This window comes from Akebia trifoliata, chromosome 12, assembly GCF_017979445.1.
Source record: "Akebia trifoliata isolate Shusen 1 chromosome 12, ASM1797944v1, whole genome shotgun sequence".
NCBI lineage: Eukaryota > Viridiplantae > Streptophyta > Magnoliopsida > Ranunculales > Lardizabalaceae > Akebia > Akebia trifoliata.
Window position 1 is genome coordinate 273,747 of NC_141386.1, and position 20,460 is coordinate 294,206.

The 20,460-nt window shown below is 35.1% G+C and overlaps 1 protein-coding gene across 1 annotated transcript; it reads right to left on the reverse strand.

Annotated features, from left to right (window-relative positions):
* Positions 1-1,242: 1,242 nt before the first annotated feature.
* On the reverse strand, positions 1,243-16,634 carry LOC147388411 (oligouridylate-binding protein 1-like). Its single transcript, XM_086417484.1, has 12 exons — positions 16,366-16,634; positions 12,422-12,483; positions 11,964-12,066; positions 11,600-11,676; positions 11,398-11,459; positions 11,217-11,304; positions 10,966-11,041; positions 10,830-10,860; positions 8,466-8,585; positions 7,773-7,858; positions 7,247-7,420; positions 1,243-1,758 (listed from the first exon to the last, which is right to left on the reverse strand). The coding sequence occupies exons 1-12, from the start codon at positions 16,471-16,473 to the stop codon at positions 1,468-1,470; spliced, it is 1,278 nt and encodes a 425-aa protein (XP_086273610.1). The 5' UTR covers positions 16,474-16,634; the 3' UTR covers positions 1,243-1,467.
* Between the last annotated feature and the right edge of the window lie 3,826 nt (positions 16,635-20,460).

The window sequence follows — 20,460 nt, forward strand, 5'->3', positions numbered from 1 at the left end:
GAAAATTTTGATTATATATGTGAGCTTAAAAGCTTTTTGTTGTAATGATAGATACGGATTTTGATTCAATGAACATAATGAGAATCACAATTATTTCTTCAAAAGATTCATCTATCGATTGGAAATCCATTTGTTTGCTGAGGGACGAGTTGCACAGAAGTTGCTAGCCATCACCTGCCTATCAAAGCACCACTTCTATAAATGGATAAAAACTCTTGAGTGACTTGAAGCATCTCAAGAGTATAAATTTGTAGAACACAATTGATCGAAGAGTTTCTCGTAACACTCCTCACTTTCTTGTAACACTCCTCAGAGTGGAAGTTTTTTTTTTTGCCACACAGATCATCCACCGAGGTGAACACAGGTTCTGTTAGTTTTTAAATCTTTTTTTGGAAATACATGAAGTGAAAGCAAATTATATATTTGTCTAATGGCAGAACATTGATCTGATTTTATGCAACATCAATGGTGAACACTTGACATGGAAGATGGAGGGGGGCCAAACACTTGACATGGATGAGTGATTGGTGTTGAGAAACACTCCTCAATAATGAATGAGGTGTTACAAGACCTCTGAACAATAAGGAACCAATTCTAAAAGGTCCTACAGATAATTATAGTTCATAAATTTGAAAGTAGCTGTCCTTTGTTTTCTTTATGATTTCCATCCACCCTTCCAATTCTTCTCATTATCAGCAAAATTTACTACAAGAAGATAGATACCCAACCTAGGTGCCAAGTTGAGGCTTTCAATCACCATAATCGCCAAGCAGACTAAAAAGCACCACAGCCCAATCACAGGTACTCAGGAACCCCCATAAATTTTCTGCCAACGCCACCACCACTCCCAAACCCAGTCTGAATTTCTGCAGGGAAGGCGGTGGGGGTGGGGGGTGGGGGGGCATGGTAACTTCAACAAAATAAGTTCACTTTGGATGATCCCTCAATCTCTCCACAATTTCTCATTTTCTTCCCCTAAATTACAATCTGCATTAAAGAAAGAAAAATAAAAAGAAATAAACATACACAAGTCTGCATTTAAGCCTGAAATCCCACCTTCCACGCCATGTCCAAATAGCTCTTGCCACCGTATTATAAACGAACAAAAGGGACTAACTATTTTTTTTTTTTTGATAGATAGATAGAGAGACTAACTAATATAAGAGAAGCCGCCAAGAGCAAGCACTGGAAGATGATGGGGTTGGAGAGAGAGATAACACAGTACAAACAAATTGTTCACAATTACTATCCCAAGTTTCCCTAATAATCACTCATCCCAATAAATAACATAGAAACTACTACACACAACACATCCATACAAATGGCAAGCACATCACGAGTACAAGTGACAAACTAACCAGTCAAGAAAAAGTGAACCATCAGAAAGCTCTCAAAATACAATAAAACTTCACCCTATAACACAAGGAAAATCAAGGTTTAAGGTATAATGGGACTCAAAACTCATTATCACTGGTAGTACATGACCTGCTGGGCTGCAGCAACATTCTGGAAACCACCATCATAGATAGCCTGACTAGCTCCAGCTGATCCCATTCCCATTCCCATGGGTGTCTGCTTGAGATGGTGTTGACCTTGGTGGCTCATGAGGGCATGGGCCCCTCCCATCTTGGTCATTGCCAGCTGTCGCTCATACGCTGAAAGGTTGGTGGCTGAAAGACCTGGGAATGGTACAGCAGCCGGTGGGGGGAGAGGGGTGGAGGTTGTCCCTGGGGGAGTGGGTTTGCTACCCCATGAACACTGCAACGAACAAACACCAACAAAAAATTCAAATTCAAATTCAAAATCATGAATGTACCAAATTCAAATTCACATAAGTTCTAATGGAATAAACACGGGACCATTACAAATAAAAGAAACCAAGCCTATAAATGATGGATGTAACGGTCCCACCTTGAAAATCAGATAACCTACACAAAATGAGACTATTTTACTCAAGGTAACAATTGGATTTGGACTTCCTTAAGGTACTTAAAAAGGGTATTTCTCATGACCATCCACTAGAATGTCACATTTAGGTGATTTATCTCTCTTTTAATCAGTGTTAGATTTTTTTTTAACCAAGAGATATCCTTGGAAGGGCCTAAGACTGCATGGATACGCCAAGGATTAAATGTGTATAATGTCATCTCCATTATCATCAAAGCCTTATGCCAAATATCTGGGGCCAACTAAACGAATCTTGTTCCTCTAGTTCTATTAAAAACCAAGTGTTTAGTTGATTGAAATGTCTTTGTATCTGCTCTCACCATCCTAGTCTATGCCCATCCCATATATCTGGGATCAGCTAAATGAATCTTGTACCTCCAATTCTTATCTAAAGCGCAGTCTTATGTTAATTTAAGTCTCCATATTGGATTCTACCACCTTAATCCATGCTCTCTAGGGGCTCTTCCACATTACATTCCCTATCATTCATCCATTTTCACCACAAGCAGTTAATGCCACCTCACAATCTCTCTCTTTTTTTTTTTTTGGTAGGTAATCAAGGTGGTCAGTAGTCATCATGAAAGTGGGTTCAAAAGGATCTGAACCTAGGCCATGGGATCAACACTCCACACGTCTTTACCAACTTAGCTAACTTGGCGCCTTCAATGCCACCTCACATTCATAACCTACATCAATATTGGTGTAGGATACTGCTTGGATATTTCTCTGATCCGTTATTTTTAAATTTCAAATTACATAATTGTCTATTTTCTCAACTCTTTATGGTTTCCTTGTTTTGTCAATAAGGAGGTATAAATAGTGTATTCTAACACAATGTAATTCATTTAGTAAACTGTAAAAGCTACACACTAATTTTGCTTGATAAAATATTAAAATATTAAACATAATACTCAGAAAATACTATAATAAAAGATGGTATCAAGATGTTGTCATCTGAGCCCTGGAATTCAGTAAAAAGGACGGTTGTATTCCTGTTTCCCATACCAGCTTCCATATCAATATTTGGATTTGAAGTCTACAACAGGCAATAAAAAACCCTATCCAACAATCATTTTCGATGATTGGGTCATGGGAAAAAAAGATTAATAATAACAAATGAGAGCACTTTGATACAAGATGAAAGTTCTAAAGACACAAAAGGAAGAGCAAAAAATGACATGAATGAAAGAAATGATATGAACATGCCTTGGCTAAAGATATAGATTAGATTTTGGGAGGATAGATGGTGCAGAATTTCATCTCTGTCAACTCAATATCCCTCTTTGTACGCTTGTTCACTATAGGAAATGCTCAGTGAAGCGTTGTCTGATTCGAAATAGTAGCACTCACTCTTGGAATCTGGGATTTAGGAGGAATTTCAATTATTGGAAAATAGCCAAGGTAACATCTCTTCTTGATCTCCTAAATTCGATCCAATTTTCAAAGAATGAGCAAGATAGGTGGGATGGTTCAAGGCGAAAGATATGAGATTTTCAGTTCGTTCTTTTTATAAATGCTTTCTCCCATCTTTTTAAGTCGCTCTCTCGGCTTCCATCATTTGGTCCACCCTTGTTCCTTCCAAATGCCTTTTTTGTGTGGCTTGCCTCCTTAGGGAGGATCCTCACCTTGGACAACTTGATAATCCGGGGATGGACTACCCCTAATTTCTTATTCTTGTGTTTGAGGAATGGGGAATCTACTAACCATAAACATGAGATGTTCATTATTGAACCTCAATACTACGTTGTTTGGAGTTGCCACCATTTTTTTTTTTGGAAATGTATGAATGGGAATCTGAATTAATTTTTTAGGAAAATCATTTTCATGACATTGTAGTGACTCTCATTTATAAAAAAAGTATGGTCTACCTAAGATCTAGATAAGGGGATTCGGTTAGAGAATGGGGAAGGTGTTAGGCACCCCATTCTCTCCACCTAGGGTGGTTACCTTTTTAAACTTACCATTTTGAATAGTTAACAAAACAACAAAAATGCATGAGATGCATGAAGCGGGTGTGTGCACATCGTGGGTATATACCTCTTTGAAAAAGAATTTAATGTTAATGTTGACATGGGGAATATCCTATGGAAGAGGATATCCCATGGAATCATCACCTTTTACATGAGTTGGAATATTGGTTTATGATTTTAGAGAGATTCCATGGATGGAATTCCCTTAGATCCACAAACTTGATGCATGCATGCATGCTTAGCTAAGCTAGAAACTTAGTGTTTCAACCCTACCAAGAGAGTTACACATTTATTCATCATGATCAAGCATGTAGCGTGTGTGTATAGTGTTCATTATGATGCATAAGAGATAAGTCGGTTAAAAAGGACTTCAACATCTATCCTTTCGACCAAACCACCTCAAGCATTCCATGCCCAAGGTTGAAGTTCAACCTACTCGGGATAGAGAGTTCTCCGTTACATCCTGAGGGTTTTCTAAAAAGAAAAACAAAGAGGGATAGAAGAAGAAAATGCAAATGCTTGAAATAAAACTAGTCCTAACCCAACTTGTCCCTCGATAGTCTTGAATTAGATTTTCTTGAGTAGAAGAACTTGAAGTTGAAAGCTTTAGCTAAGAGTTAAAGATAAGAGATGAGTGATGATTTTTGTTTGGGAGCTTGGAGGTTGAACGAAGGTTGGGAGATGGTTTAAGGAGTTGAATAGAGATCTCGGTAGAGTTTAAGGAAATGGGGCTATTTAGAGTTTTGAGAGAACTTTTAGGATAAAGTGGTCCAACCCTAAAAATAAAGAGAATAGACATAAGATTTTGATTGTTTCTTTTAGGATTTTCTATCTTTATGAGGGTAAAGGTGGAATTTGTGAGATGAAACCCTAAAAACATTTTTGGTCTTTGGTTTTTTGGTAAATAGAAGTGAAAGAACAAAAATACTTTTAAGAGAGTGGGTAGAGGAATGACAAGTGTAAAGGTGAAGTGGTAGGTAAAAACAAAACCTTGGTTTAATTGTAAATAACTCATAAAGCAAGGGGTGGATATATATTTTTGAAATAAACTAATGGGAGAGCTCTGTGTATATACTTGAAGATTCCTACATTTTTTAGGGTAGGATTGGAATTTCTCTCATCTTTAGTTTGACCTCACTTTTTGATGAGGGCATTTTTGGGTTTTCTCAAGAGAGTTGACTCTCCAATTAGATTGGAGCATTAGGCATTGGTCATTGGGACTTATAAGAGACCACCATGTGTCCTCTTTTAGGGGGAAGTGTAAGAGAATGGGCTTGGCATTGAATTTTGGTTTTGGACTTAGAATGGACTTGGCTTTGGATTTTGGTTTTGGGCTTGGGTTATAGGTTTAGGATGGTTTAGGTTTGGGTATTTGGACTAGGCCTGAATGTGGACTTGATATTGGGTTAGGATATGGATAATGAATAGATTAATAAATAGTGGGTTTGAATTAGAGAGCGGGTATGAAATTGGATCGGTTCATGGGTTTGGAGTGGGTTAGGGACATGGGTAAGGAATTGGATTGAATTGAGGATAAAATTTGGGCATGCAAAACAATATGAGATGATGCATGTATGCATGGATGCATGAAGAAATGTGCCAAGTAGCAATTATTATGCAACATGGGTCCGTTGAAGGATTTTAGGCCTTTAATCGAATTCAACTTGAGATTTTTGGCAATTCCTAATGGGTTCGTGCAAATTGGGGTGTCTACACTAACCACATTTTAATTCATTGTTCTTTAACTTGGAAAATTTGGTTGTTTTTTCTGACTCGTTTTAAGGTTGAGTGGGTCTTCCCTCATTTTTTTTTCTCTCCTGGAAAGGTGGAATTTTAATATCTTCTCTCTTAGAAAGAGACATCTTTGGACTATCATTCCTTTAGGCATTGCTTGGGGTTTTTGGGAAGAGAAAGAGAAACAACAAGGTATTCCAAAGCAAAGAAAATACGTCCCAATCGATGATTATGGAGATTTTGGGCCTTCTGTATTTTTAGTCGAAGCTGAACAAGGACTTTGTGGGAGTTTCATTCCAGGACTTCGTTGTCAGATGGGATTCCTTGTGTTATAATTAGTTTTTGTGGGAGGTCATTCCGCTTTTTGTTTATTTGTTTTTTATTTTCTTATTTTCCTTGTATAGGGGCCTCCTTAGCCACCTTTTCTTTCAATTAATAAAAAATTTATACTTATCAAAAATAAACATAGATCATGATCGAGTTAAATGCTGAAATAGGATTCATATTTTCAATCCCAATAATTGGGATAAGATTTAAATGATTATGATGATAATGGACTTTTTTCCGACCATAAGATTTTGTTCAACTATCAAATTTATAAATCACACCAATAATGTGGCTCTTCAAACAAAACCCATGTCCGAGGGATATCTATATTTCGTATGAAAACATGTAACAAGGACATGTCACTATTGGGACTTTTGCCATGTCAGACATGTACCAACACATGGACACACTAACACGTCCTAATACTATTGAAAAAAAAAAAGTGTAATCCATCCTATACATATACTAATTAATTCAGTAGCTAAACACAACTATGGCTTGTAGGATAGGGTGTGTACCTAAAACACTGAAACAATCATCCGTTTTTTCAATTAGCTTCCCTCTTATTTTTTTTTAAGCATGTTAATTGTACCACCTGTATGCCTCAACCATATTACCCTAATATGTATTACAACATCAGCATATATGTTAAGAGTACAACCACCAGGTCAACCATACTAATTAAAAAGAAAAGACCATTGCCACCGGGACCCGACTATAACATATAATCATTGGATCTCCTTATTTTAGTTGGATGGTGAAGATTAGATTTAGGGTTTAGAAAACATTATAAATACTTACTTCTTGCTGTAATTTTCTTCAATGATGAATAAAATTGAGATTGAAGCTTTGATATTCTCGTTGATGGTGTGGTGTGAGTCCATTTTGGAGGGAGTCCAATATAACATTATTTTCTTCTAATCTTAATTTTTCTGTTTTCTGTTTTTATTCTTTTATTTTTCTTGATTTTCTTTTAGTTCCTTGTTCTTGATTTCTTGATTCTTGATCCTTGAATCCTTTATTTTTTTTCTCTTGACCTTTAACTATTCTTTAACCCTTTTCTCTATCCTACAATAATAGAAATAAAATTTTCATCTTACCTTTGGGATTTACCCTATCCTAACCCAATCCCCAACCAATTTCCTTAAATCCCCTATTTTGCCTAAATCAAATTTCATTTTCTTATCTCCCCTCATCATCATGCATCAATAACTTCTTTAAAAATAAATCTGTGACACATTGAAGCTACGGATGTTTATGAAGCTTACCTTAATTGGCTTGCCACAGAGAATACGAGCATTGCCCAACCGAATAGCCATAGCTGCTTCTGCATGGGTACTGTACCTCACAAAACCAAAGCCTTTATCTCGTTGCACCCGAACTTCTTCAAGTACTCCAGTGTTAAGGACGTGGAAAAGCCGATGGAGCTCAAGCTGGGTAACCTGTAAATTATTTATTCATCAGAAGACACAAAATCAAAAACAAAACTTAAAATATAGAACTCTGGAACATATAAAATTTCAAAAATTAGGTGCTACCCATGAATGCTTATTTGTGGATAAAACAATAGGAAGGATTAAAAACTACCATCACTTGCATAAAAGATATTCTCCTTCAATTAAAAAGGGAGTTCAAATCACCATCCACAATGTGTCTTTTGCATGTGATGGGAGATCCGACTGCCCTTTTTTCCATGAAGGTGGTTCTAGTATTATTTCAGGTATGAAGCATCAAATACCGCCTTGATAATCATGATTAAAACAAGAAAAGTGGAATAAGGAGATGGTTTCTTGCCTCAGGAGCAAGGTTTCCCACGTAAACAGTAGTACATTGAGGGTTATTCTCTGGAGCATCATCATTCGTCGTCTCATGACCATCTTCTGCACAAGTAGGGAAAGAGTTGGTCAAAACTTGATGTTAGTTCACACACGCACTTGTGTCCACACAGAATATGTGTGCATGTGTATAGTTGCATATGAAGACAAGAAAAAGAAAGGATCCAAGACCACATAATACAAAACCATGCCGATCACAAAGTTCAAAATATGCTGAAACATTGAATACATAACCATTAATGGTTTCGAATGAAACCAGGCTCAAGTTAGGACTAGGAGATCGCATATTTTACACCCCCTGCAATCTAATGTAATGCTATTCTGGTTGGGACTGGCAATGAAGTACCAAGGATTTTTTAAAAAAAAGTTTAGAATTATATAAGAAAGCAAACTGTTGAAAATGAATGATCAAGGAAGGCTACCGAGTTTTTTTGAAGCTAACATGAAATGACCAATACTTCTTGCATCCAGTCCAACAACATAGCCAAACCGTGATTTACCTAATTCAGAGTTTCTATTCTCTAAACTTAGGAACTTTGAATAACTTGGTTTCAGAGAACAAAAAAGGTAACCATGCAATGTTCTCTGGACATCAACCACTGATTGTTCAGCTACCACACCACTTGCACTTCCATTTATAAATTATAGATACCTGATGTTCCGCTCGTCAGCTCCACCACACTTTTGGCATCTGTGTTTTGCTTATCTTCGTTTGCAGCAGCTCCTTTTGTTGCCCAGTTACATCGTATCTGTCTACTCCCAAGCCACTTTCCTGCACAACAAAATCAAATCAAATCAGCACAACTGTCAAACAATAATCAAATAAGATAAACTTGAAAGGAAAAAAAGATAAAGAAAAGGACCACCCCCATGACATTAGTAGATTAGTACAGGGCTAATGATAAATTACATGAACCTATTAACACTAAAAAAGGCAGTGAATTTCGGTATTAAGAATCAAACCAAACACCTCCGCTCTGCTCTGCAACAGCTTTCTTGGGAACAAGTATTCAACAATGTGAGAAAATTGTGTAAAAATCAGTAGCTCGTCAAACCTATACGAACTCACGTTAACCGAGCTCTACCCCATAACTCAATATCAGACTAGGCTATTCTAGATGGCACAGACCAATATATACCTAAACAATTAGATTGACCATTCCAAATAGAAGCATTCTGATTGCATCTCTCCATGGATGATCGGTTATTCTAAATCAAATTGTCAGATTGCTTACTTAAATATAGACACAACTACTCCCAATGGAATGTCTGAGTACCTACCCGGATACCAAGTTAAATGTAGTTGTATAACCATAAGCTAGCACTCTTCATCAGTCTTATAAGTTTAGACAACAAATGTAGTATACAATGAATAAAAAACAATTAATGCGAACATACCAACCGAGTTAGATTTGTCACATAAACTTGGTCTTGGACTATGCCAAACCAACTTATATACAATTGGAATAACCTGAAGAGATGAAGCAAACTCCAGTTATGGCCAATCACAACTGTACATAATAGCAACCATGTTATCCAATAGAGAGGTGGTAACAAGGATTAATATAAACTGACCAAGTCCTAAGGAATAACTGTAAGTAAAGGCCTGTATGTAAAGCGGTTATTCCACATCCCAGGATGTGCACAAACTACAACTGGCAAAAGCAGTTCCCACCCATGTTCTCAGAACACGCACGTGACAGATCCATTGGAAACAGTTAAGCGGGAAAATCTAAAAATGTCATCAACCTCAAAGTAATGATCTTTTTTCTCCAACTCAAAATTATGGAACTAGCAAGAGATTCAACTCGGCTGAATTCAGCATTAGTGTTTTATTCAGGACCAACCACTTGAGAACAAAAAAGTCGAAGGAGAATGAAAGATTTTGATTGGTTCAAGTGTGAGGCTGGAATCTATCCACTGAAGATTTTTGCTTCACAACATATCTCCAAAGAGGTGATGAGTCAAGTTTACTTTAGGCAATCACAATGCAAATAGAAATATGCAAGTTAAAAGCCATGTGGGGTCCGAAGGTTCCTTCAAAGGTATCATTCTTCATGTGGTCAGCATCATTGAATAAAATGATATTGATCAGGTCATGGCTAGGGGAATTACTTTTGTCAACTTTGGCATCCTTGCAAGTCAATGAGTCAACCGATCACCTATTTCATCATCATAGTTTAACAAATGAAAGTTTGGTGGCTCACTTCCTTTCACTTTTTCATGTATCCTGTTGTTTCCCAAACTCAGTATTGTTCCTATTTCATAGCTCAAAAATCAATTCCTGCTGTCAGTACGATACAAGAGATGAACAAGTTGCTTACCACCAGACTACTCTCAGTATTGAATAACTACTAGCATTAATTAGTTTCCTCTATAATCACAACTCGAACTCTGGTTGGTTCTATCTTTCTTGTGAGACGTAAGGATTTGGTGGTCTATCCTCTCATTTGCTATTTGTTGGGGAATCTGGAAGAAAGAAACACTGGAATTTGTTAAGGGAAGGAGCACTTCTTGCAAAGAGATCATAATTCATAACTAGCATTGGAGCCTTAATGTTTTTTTAGCACGTGTTCCTAGACCATAAGGGAGTGTTTTTTCAGGATTTTCTCTTTAGATGGGAGTCTCTATGTTTGCAATAGCATATTCCCTTTTAGTTTATTTTCTGCTTGTAGGTAGGTCTCTCAACCTCCTCTTTTGTTCACTTTTTAATTATCCATAAATAATTCTCTATCTATCCTTCAACAAAAAATAGGGATGAAAAAATAGTGCATCCCTATTTTTTGTACCCCAAAATCAATCTGCATATATGACACTACGGTCACAATAAAAGAGTATGACTGATTGTGTGATTAGATCAATCCAACGAAAATATTCAAGATCAGACCAAATATAAAACCAATGCTCACTTCTTATTCAAGGCAATATATTATAATAGCTGAAATTAAAAAAATAAAATAAAATAGGTACATGAGCTATAATGGAATTGTGTATGTGGACCGTGTCATTTTCTTACCAGTTAAATCATTTATCGCACTTTGGGCTTCCTGGAAAAAATACCAAAATTGCATGATCAAGATAAGAAACAGAACTAGCACACAAAAAATGCCAAGTGCCATCAGAGGAAATAAAAGAAAGGGCATTTCAACCACCTGTGGATTCCTAAAAGAAACAAACCCGAACCCTCTTGAACGCCCAGTTTTTTGATCCCACATAACCCTTGCATCTCTGCAACAACCACAAAGGTCAACCACAGCAGCTTGCTATCAAGTAATAAATGAACATTGTGACAAACTTCACACAATAATAGATTCATCATTGAGTACTTGCAAATCCTGTATTCCAAAGCAAATAAGAGAAATCCAAAAACTGGGAAAAAATTTAAAGGGTTAAAAGAGCTTACGAACAACTTGGATAAACTGAGAAGCATGCAAACAAGGTAGCATCTGTAACCTCTGGGCTGAGATCACCCACAAATATGTTGTGATGAGCTGCATAGCAACATAACAATATCAGAGTCTCGTATCACAAACACAGCACCAAGTAATCAATTTGGGGCGTTTGAATACAAATATATATATAACCTGATGTGTCCTCCCTCTGACTACTGGCATACGCCCAATTAACTTTAATAGGCTGCCCAAACCTGCAAATTACGGAGTAAGATACAAGTTAAACAGTAAATTATAGAATAAGATAAAGTGTATAAAGGGAAAATTACAGAACAAGATACATGATAAAGGGGCAAAACACAAATAGTTGAAAACAAAGACAGATTAAACTTACAGGTGCCTCCCATTAAGACTCAAAATAGCAAGTGCAGCTGATCTGCGATCAAAGTAGTCAACAAAACCATACGAAGACTGCAGAGAGAAGAGTATTGACATCAATAACACAATAAGGGAACCTGGTTTAATGAAGTAAACAAAACTAGAAATTGAGGAATGAAAGTAGCAGTGCACACACCAAAGTCATTTGCTTGATACGAATATTTTTACCTTTTTTTTTTTTTTTTTTTAAACCACATGAGGAAGAATCAGGTCGAATTTCTTATATCATTCAGTAAACGATGCACACAACATCCTGATATATCCAGAAGGTAGATGGCATTTAATAAGTAATACAAGTATCTGGACATTGAAAAACTGACCTTCTCTTTCTTAATGAGCTTGCACCCTTCAAGGGGGCCAGTACTCGAGAAAACCTCTTGAAGAAGTGGTTCTGTAACCTGAGTATGAATATTCCCCACATACCTGATTTTTACATAGGAAAAAGATAAAAAGTTAAAATTAAAATTAAAGATAAAAAAAGCATATTACCCAAATTAGAAAATGAAACACAGTTGTATAAAGACACACCGCATGGATCCTTTTCAAATAAAAAAACATCGATACAAATAAAGGGATGGCTTAGAAATTTTAAAAAATATATATGGAAGAACTAACAAAACACAATAAGCTTAAAGGGTTTGATCAAGAAAGCTGCAAGCATTTCCCCACGTGTGTAGAACGAATGTTTTATGCCGGATGCATGAGCTTCTATGGATGAAAGCATAAACAAAGGGAAAAAAAAATAAGAAGAGAAAAAAAAATGCCCAAAAAAACTCACACACTGCGGCATGCACTCGAATCAAACCCAGGAGGCAGATTTCCGCTTGGGATCGGCTCTATCTGCAAAATGGAAATGTGGAGAAAAATGAAGAAAAAAAAAACACTCTAAAATAAAGAAAATCTACCCCACCCACCCACGTACAAAGGGGATAATTTAAAAATTAAAATACTAATTAAAAGTAAGACCCAGTTCTATTTAACATTAGATAAAAAAGGGGAAAAAATTCTCACTCCCAACCCCCCCCCCCCCCAAAAAAAAAAAAAAAACAAAAAACAAAAATACTATTGGTCCTCCCATTTTTTTATAGATTGAGAGATTTTTACATGAAAGAAAAATTGAAGAAAAGGAGATCAACTGACCTACCTACAAGAATAAACAAAAGATAAACCAAGAGGTACACATTACATCCCAACTAAAGAAGAAATCATCAAAGAAAAAACCCCTCAATTGTGGGAACACCTTGGCCCTAAAAAAGAGGCCCACAATGCTATTGTGTGGGGCCCTAAGGTGCCATCTAAAGTGGCCTTCTTTGTTTGGACAGCAGTGTATGAAAAGATCCTTAAGCTTGATCAGTTGAAGAAAAGAGGCTTTTGTGGTTCAAATTACCGTTGTATGTGCTTCTCGCAAGAGGAATCAGTTAATCATCTTTTAGTGCATTGTGGGGTGGCAAAAGAGTTGTGGGACCATTTCTTACCATTGTTTGGTGTAGTTTGTTGTGCTCTGACATCAGTTAGGAGTTATAGAAAATTGGACACATCTAGGGTTGAGCTTTAGGTTATCGAAGAGGTAGACTAGGAGTCTTACACCGTTTGCAATTAGCTGGGAAATTTGGAAGGAAAGGAGAATTCTAGCCAGGAAATATTCATTTCGGTTCGAGGCCTTTTCTTTTTTTTTGTGCAAAATCTACAAAGAGTTCAAAGGGGTTTTCTTTGAGGACTTCCTAGTCCGTTGGGATAGAGTTTGTAACTTATCGAAGTCTTAGCTCTGCATCTTTGTTGCTTTTTGGGGGGGTTTTTTTTTTTCTCTTTTTCTCTAGTTCCTCCTAGGTTGGTCACCTAAACCTTCCCTTCTTGTTTTTTAGTATTTCCCCTTTATCACTCAAAAAAAATCCCCAACAAACAGAAAATGGGGTAATAGACCAAAGTAACCTTTCCTAATGACTTGAGGATTTAATGAAAGAGAGACAAGATGAAATTAGGAAAGCATCACAACACACGAAAGAGGGATAGAAAGAAAGACAAAATCTCAGTGGCAATATGACAATGGATAAAAGGACGATTTACTAATTTCCTACTACCTTTTACTTCAATCAAGATAATTTCCAACAAATTTTATTAGTTCTAATAAAACTAGAGGAAACTATGGTGCACTATCATACAAGAGGAAGACATTCCTATCAATCATATGGGTGTCTACAAGTGGGCTCCATCTAGAAGATTTACTCCAAAAAAAATCAGCTCAATCTCATGGTCCAACATACAAGAATTCTTAGGGAAGATCATAAATATAGAGTGGCAGCGCAAAGGAGCTCCCTATGGGACTATTTATTGGACATTGAAATCAACTAAGCTTTTTTTAAGGGCAAATAGGCTTGTACAGGTGATCCACTGATTGACAGTCCAAACTCCAAAGTCATAATGATATGGATCATTTGTAAAATAAAGATTAGGTACTAAGGTATTAATGGGATTACATAATGTTTTTTTTTTTCTTGCATCATTTGTAAAATATAAATTTGGTACTAAGGTATTATTGGGATTACATAATTTTTTTCTTTTTAACGTAATCTATTGAGTTTAACTAAATTTACAAAACCATGCAGATGGGATAAAAAAACAGAGCATGAAATCTGTAGAAAACTTAAACGGTGAGTTGCAAGAGGGAGATTGGAACAGTCAAAGAAGGAAAATTGCAGGTACCAAAAATATATATTCTCACAACCGTCCAACCAGAGTATACTGTGCATCGCTTTACAAACTAGGAAAGTTGGCTTTCATTTAAAGCCATTCATGTAGCTATAAAAAAAAATACATTGATTTAAGACTGGTGAGGGATTGATAAAAGGGACATATTGACCATATAGAGGCTCTCTGAAATTGGGGTGGGGTTTGTGGAAGGGGGGGTCTTAAAGAAAGAGGAAACATAGTGGATTTTCTTTGCTGAGTATATTCGACGTAGTCACAAGAAACTCCTCAAGTTTAAGCATGCACAGAAATTATTAAAATATTTTCTAGATTTATTGTGACATTTGGACATTTTCTTTTGCAGATATAATTGGTACCGATATTTCAAAACAGGATGGACAAAAAGAAAAGAACGAACTCTATTTTGATCAGCAGATGTAACCTGTTACATAAGAGGAGCACATGGATTTCTCCGGGGATTGCTACGACTAGATTTCTAATCCTCCCAGTCAAGTAGGAAAAGATAGGTCGGTTTCTTCGGAAAAAAATTTATTTAAAAAATAACCAAAAAAGCTATTTAATTGGCTAAACATCAACCATACCCTCTCTCTCTCTCTCTCTCTCTCTCTCTCTCTCTCTCTCTCTCTCAAAAAGGGTACTGACAATTGTGAGAAGGAATGGGTGCTCACTTCAAAAAAAATTAGGCTTTCTCTACAGAAGGCAGTGAATAGAAGTACCATTAGATGTAGACCTTTTTCCGCAGAATGAGAGGATGAGGAACAATCAATTGAAAATAGAAAGCTCCACAAATTTTTAAGTAAAGTAAATGTTCAGAATAATTTCCAAACCAAGAAACAGCATTAATATCTAGAATATGTACAACACTAGGCATTTCAAAAGTAGGAGACATTAACAATACAAATAAATAAAAATAACGGATCTATATCTCCTAAAAAGGTTCAGCAAAATATTAGCCCAATAGAATCAAGAAACAAAAAATACTGAAGACTCAAAAAACAAGAATGGGTTTCTTTTCAAGAAGAATCTACACAATTCCCAACACTTCAGTCTCATGTTAAGATGTGCAAACAAATGTATCTCCCAAACATCATGCATAATGCAGCGAGTGGGTTTTCATCCCCCACAACATTTTTCGAAGTCACCACCATTCACTGTTATTAAAGGGTGTGAATGGTCATTTGGAAGAAAAAAATCCTGTTTGAGAGTGATTATTTCTACTAAAAGTGATTGGAAAAGGGGGTAGGGGAGGTGTTAGGAACCCCCTCTTCCCTCCTTTCGCCAGTGACCTTAAAGGCTTAAACTTTACTGTCTGTAATTTCTTTCTATAAATTACAACTTGAAAAAACTCAAGAGAGCACTCAGTCCCCTATGACAGCCATGAGGGAATCTGGTTCAAGCTCAATTCCAAGTTCCATAGACTCACACAAGATTCTACTTTCTGGTCCAAAATTTTCAGTCCACTAAAAGTTCTGTATACGAATCTATGAGACCTGAAAACACTAACTGTCGATGTGGAACAGCACGGCCACAGAAACAGCTTTCGGACTCCATCACTCCCACTCAAAGGCATCTGAATCGCTTGATTGCAATTAGCAAGTACTCCTAGTAGAGTTTAGTTCCCCTCGTAAAATTTTCAGCCCAATTCGAATAGCTTACCAAGGGATTCAAACCAGATTCCCCCATGGCTTTCATAGGGGACAGTTGTCAGATCAAAACCCCAACTTTACTTCTTCCCCAGTTCCATCCCAATAACATGTTTTTAGTAGAAATAATCACTCTCAAAAAGAAAACACTTTGGCAATCATTTCACACCCTTTTCAATCCAATAAATGGTGAAGAATCCAAAAATTGGATAAATAAAACAAAATAAAGTCTTTTTTTTATTTTTAAAGAAGAAAACACGAAGAACAAAAGATGGGGAAAAAACCATATCCGTACAACAAACAAACAGAGAAATATGTCCAATAAGAACCAAATGAATCTGAGAAAACGAAGAAGAAATTAAAATTTTAGTACCTGAGGAGGAGCTAACAAGCCAGGATGATAGAGAGGTTGCTGCTGTTGCTGCTGAAGGAGAGCTTGTTGCATCAAGGCCTGTTGTTGCTTCAGCCTCTGTTGCTGCATTTTGAGCAAAATCTCTTCGAAATCGAGAGTAATCGAAGAAGAATAAGTTGCAGAGATTTGGATTAGGGTTCAGAATCGAAGAAAGAAAAAAAAATTAAAAAAAAAATAAAGATAAACCCTCGAAGAGGAGGGAAGTAAAAAATCGAAAGAGAGACAATGCGTGAGAAAGGAGAAGAATGCCTCGGAAAGAGAGAGCTAAACGCCTGAGATTTAGATGTACCCCTCCAGATTTTGGTGAACACTTGGGATACCCCTCATATTTTATAAACTGATGAGACATCCTTGACTTTGGTATTTCTAAGAAAACTAAAGGAAAATTACCTAATTTACAACCTGTAGTCAAAAATCGTTTATTTGTCTCTTAAAATAATCCATTTTTCCCTAAATCCCCAAAAATCCTATGACAATCCCAACACGTCAGATTGTGGTTTAGTATCTTAAAGTGACATGTGTTATCATTTGATGAATGTCAAATCATCCTCGCATAATACTATTAAAATAATCAATTTTAAAGAGAGTTATTATTTATTTATTTTTTGGACAGGGTATTTTTAAGTCTAACGGGTTAATCATAGTTTATTGGGCTTTACCCAACTCCTATGGCAACTTTATTCAGAAGAACTAATCTTTAAGTGCCACTCCCCATCCAACACCCTGTCACGTGATACTATTTAAATAATCACATTGTTGTGGACGGGCATATAAAGACTTAAAGTCAAGACCTGAGGAACATACCCTGTCTCTCCTTACCATCTCAACTATTTGAGTATATTAAAGGAGTACCGTGATTAAATATTATAGAGTTAGAATTTGAGAAAATACGTTGAGAAAAGGTTTTCTCTCAAATAATTGTTTAAAAGATTTCTTCATACATGAATCGAGAGAGATTGAGTGGTTCACAACAATCTTGAAGATAGTGCAAAAATTTGTCCAATTTAAACATGTCCAAGATACTTTTAGATTTTGATTCTTATAATCTCTTTGTTTGCTGGTATAATCCTTAGTGGTGAATCGTATATATCTTATGTGATTGTGTAGACTATGTTTATTTATGTATCTTCTTTATTTTATTGCCTTAATCGTAAATATTTCCATCGATCATTCAAAGAGTACTTTGTGTTTTCAGTTTTGGTGGCTGAGTTTTGGTTATAAGTTGAAGGAAAGGGCATTAAGTCAATTTTTATCAGTCCCTCAGAAAAGATTGAGGTCAAGACATAGGTCATCAATTTGAAAACATAGAGTGGTATCTCAAATATTTAACAAAACTTGGAAGGATACCTCTAAGTAATAATAATAATAATTGATGAAAAGGAAACCTAGGCCATATAATATACCACGTGTCACACCATTATGATCCGCTGACCCATTAACGTTTGGCCCTTGGTTCAGTGGACCTCCACATCAAAAACTGAAAGCTCTTTCACACATTATTTTTTGTTTTTTTCTTAAGCAAAAATTACATAAATAGACTCCAATATAAGATTATAACTTAATAATTGTTTTTTTAATTAAATACCCTCTCACCAACTTTTATATATATATATATATATATTAAGTACCTAATATTATGGGTCGAATCCAGTCAAGAAGCCAATGGGTAACCATTTAATCGAAACCGAACTAGATATAATGATAATGGTTCTACGTTCTTTAAGAATCGAACTGGAAGTGACCCATGGACAACCCTAGATTCCAGTTTGATTCCTAAGAGGTTTAGAATCAAAACCATTATATTTTTTCGATTCCAATTTTAAAATCAGTTGAATTATAATTGTCAAAAACAATGGATATCCATCTGTTCCAATTATCATTAAATGGATACGACCAAAAGTATCTCGAGCTATTTTCATTAAATGTAAATGTTTTTTTAATTATAAAATACAAAAGAATGTCATTTACAAATTATTGAAAAGAAAAAAAAAACTAGGACAATGACAACAAAGACTTATTTTTTGAAAATATATATCAAAAAGTCCCTTTTGAAAAATACTACTCTTTGATACTCTTTTTATCAAATATTAATAGGATTTTTTAAGCAAAAATATTGACACTAAGTTACTCTTTTCAACAATTTTTGAGGTTTAAAGAAATTTATTTATTTGACAATATTTTAGATACTCCTATGTTTTTAAATTAATGACAAGCCCTTTGATTATGGTCATCTCTTACAAAACAATAAATAAATAAAAAAGATATAAATAATAATAAAAATCGTTGTTTTCTCTTCTCAATATTAGTAATCTTTAACTCACATAGATGATGATGATTACAACAAAGATGAACAAAGATGACGATGAAAATGAGTATGGTCATCATCAACATAAAACTAATTTAATATATGTATGTTAGATTTATTACAATATATAAATATTTTTCAATAATTAAAATATAATTTGAAAACTCGACTTGAATGTTCATCGATTTGATTCAACTCAAAAGCTAGCAAATCAACTTAAATGCGTCAAATAAAATTTTATTGAATTTATGAATAGCCTTTAATAAATAAAAATATTTATCTTTTAGTTTTCACAGAAATATTAATAACAAAATAAATTGGTCAAACCACATTGTAAAATTGTTAAAAGGGTATTTCAGATATTTTTCTTAAAAGAATCTTCAACAGATTCTGAATAGGCTAATAAGTGGGACTTAAATGGTCCGTATTGTTTATTAGAGGACTATTCAGTACATATTCTCAATAAAGAGTCATTCGCAGGCATTGTACAAAACAAAATATTTTATCAAGAATACAATACATCATTTGTAAAACATTAATAACATAATTATAAATTTTCATAACAAATTTATGACTTAACATTTTTTCAAAAATTAAAATTCATTTTCTTAACTACTAATAAACTAAATATTTTAAATTAGAATACATAATTTATATGAAAATATTTACATAAATCTATTAACTTTAAAAGGTACAAAAGTATTCAACTATTTCTAATATGAAAAAAAAAAATCGATAAAATAAATCAATTCCGGGTAGAACCAATCTTGTTCTAGTTCTTGTTTAGTTTGGTTCCTTTTGCACCCGACTCTAATCGAGTATTGAAAATAAAGATTCAAAAGTAGGATTTTTGGTTATGGTTACGATTAAATGGGTACTCATTGACACTCCTACCCAAAATTCTTCATCACACGCAAAGGCGTAGCCAGGATTTTTTCTGTAGTGGGGGCAAACTATGGTTAGTTGTATAGTGAAAATGAATGGTTTTAGGGAGAAATTAAGAGGTTTTTAGTTAGAAGATGAAGAAAATGATATTTAAGTCATTTCCAATTAATATTTGAGAAGTCTCGATCAAGAAATAATGTCATCAACAAGAAATCGAAGAGGTGAGGGAGTGGGGATAAATGTCATCAACAAAATCAAATCGAATTAAGATTGGTTCGGTTTGGTTAAATTTGGTTCTATGAATTGCCAATATTCTACAAACTTGCTTCAAAGCAACATATTTTATTTAATAAATAAATAATGAACATGGAATTTTATATAGGGTCACGATCCCTTGAATAACCATATGCATATGATTATAATAAATTATCCAAACTAGGGTTTCTCTATATATGCCCTCAAGAGGATGAGATTATTTCATCATTCCAGGGTTTGGAGTCAAAATCATTAGTCTTTAAGAATTTATTGACAAAATAATACATAAATCTCTTGTTCCTACTTGATAGATGACACATACTATGAATAGGTATATGTGGGAACTACAATCATTAAGACTTATATTACCATAACAACATTTTTTTTATTTATAAACAACTCATTGTATGGTGGCGAAACACAAAAGAATTTTTATCATAGCCGAGTCAACTCAACCAATTGGTTCAAATGTGTATTAATACCAAATTGAACTCCAAATTCAATCCAAGTCTGTCTACTTGAATTTTGTGTCAACTAAACGAGTTATAAATCGTAAATTGAAATAGGAGCAGAGCCAGGATTTTCCTGTAGTGGGGGCAAACTATGGTTAG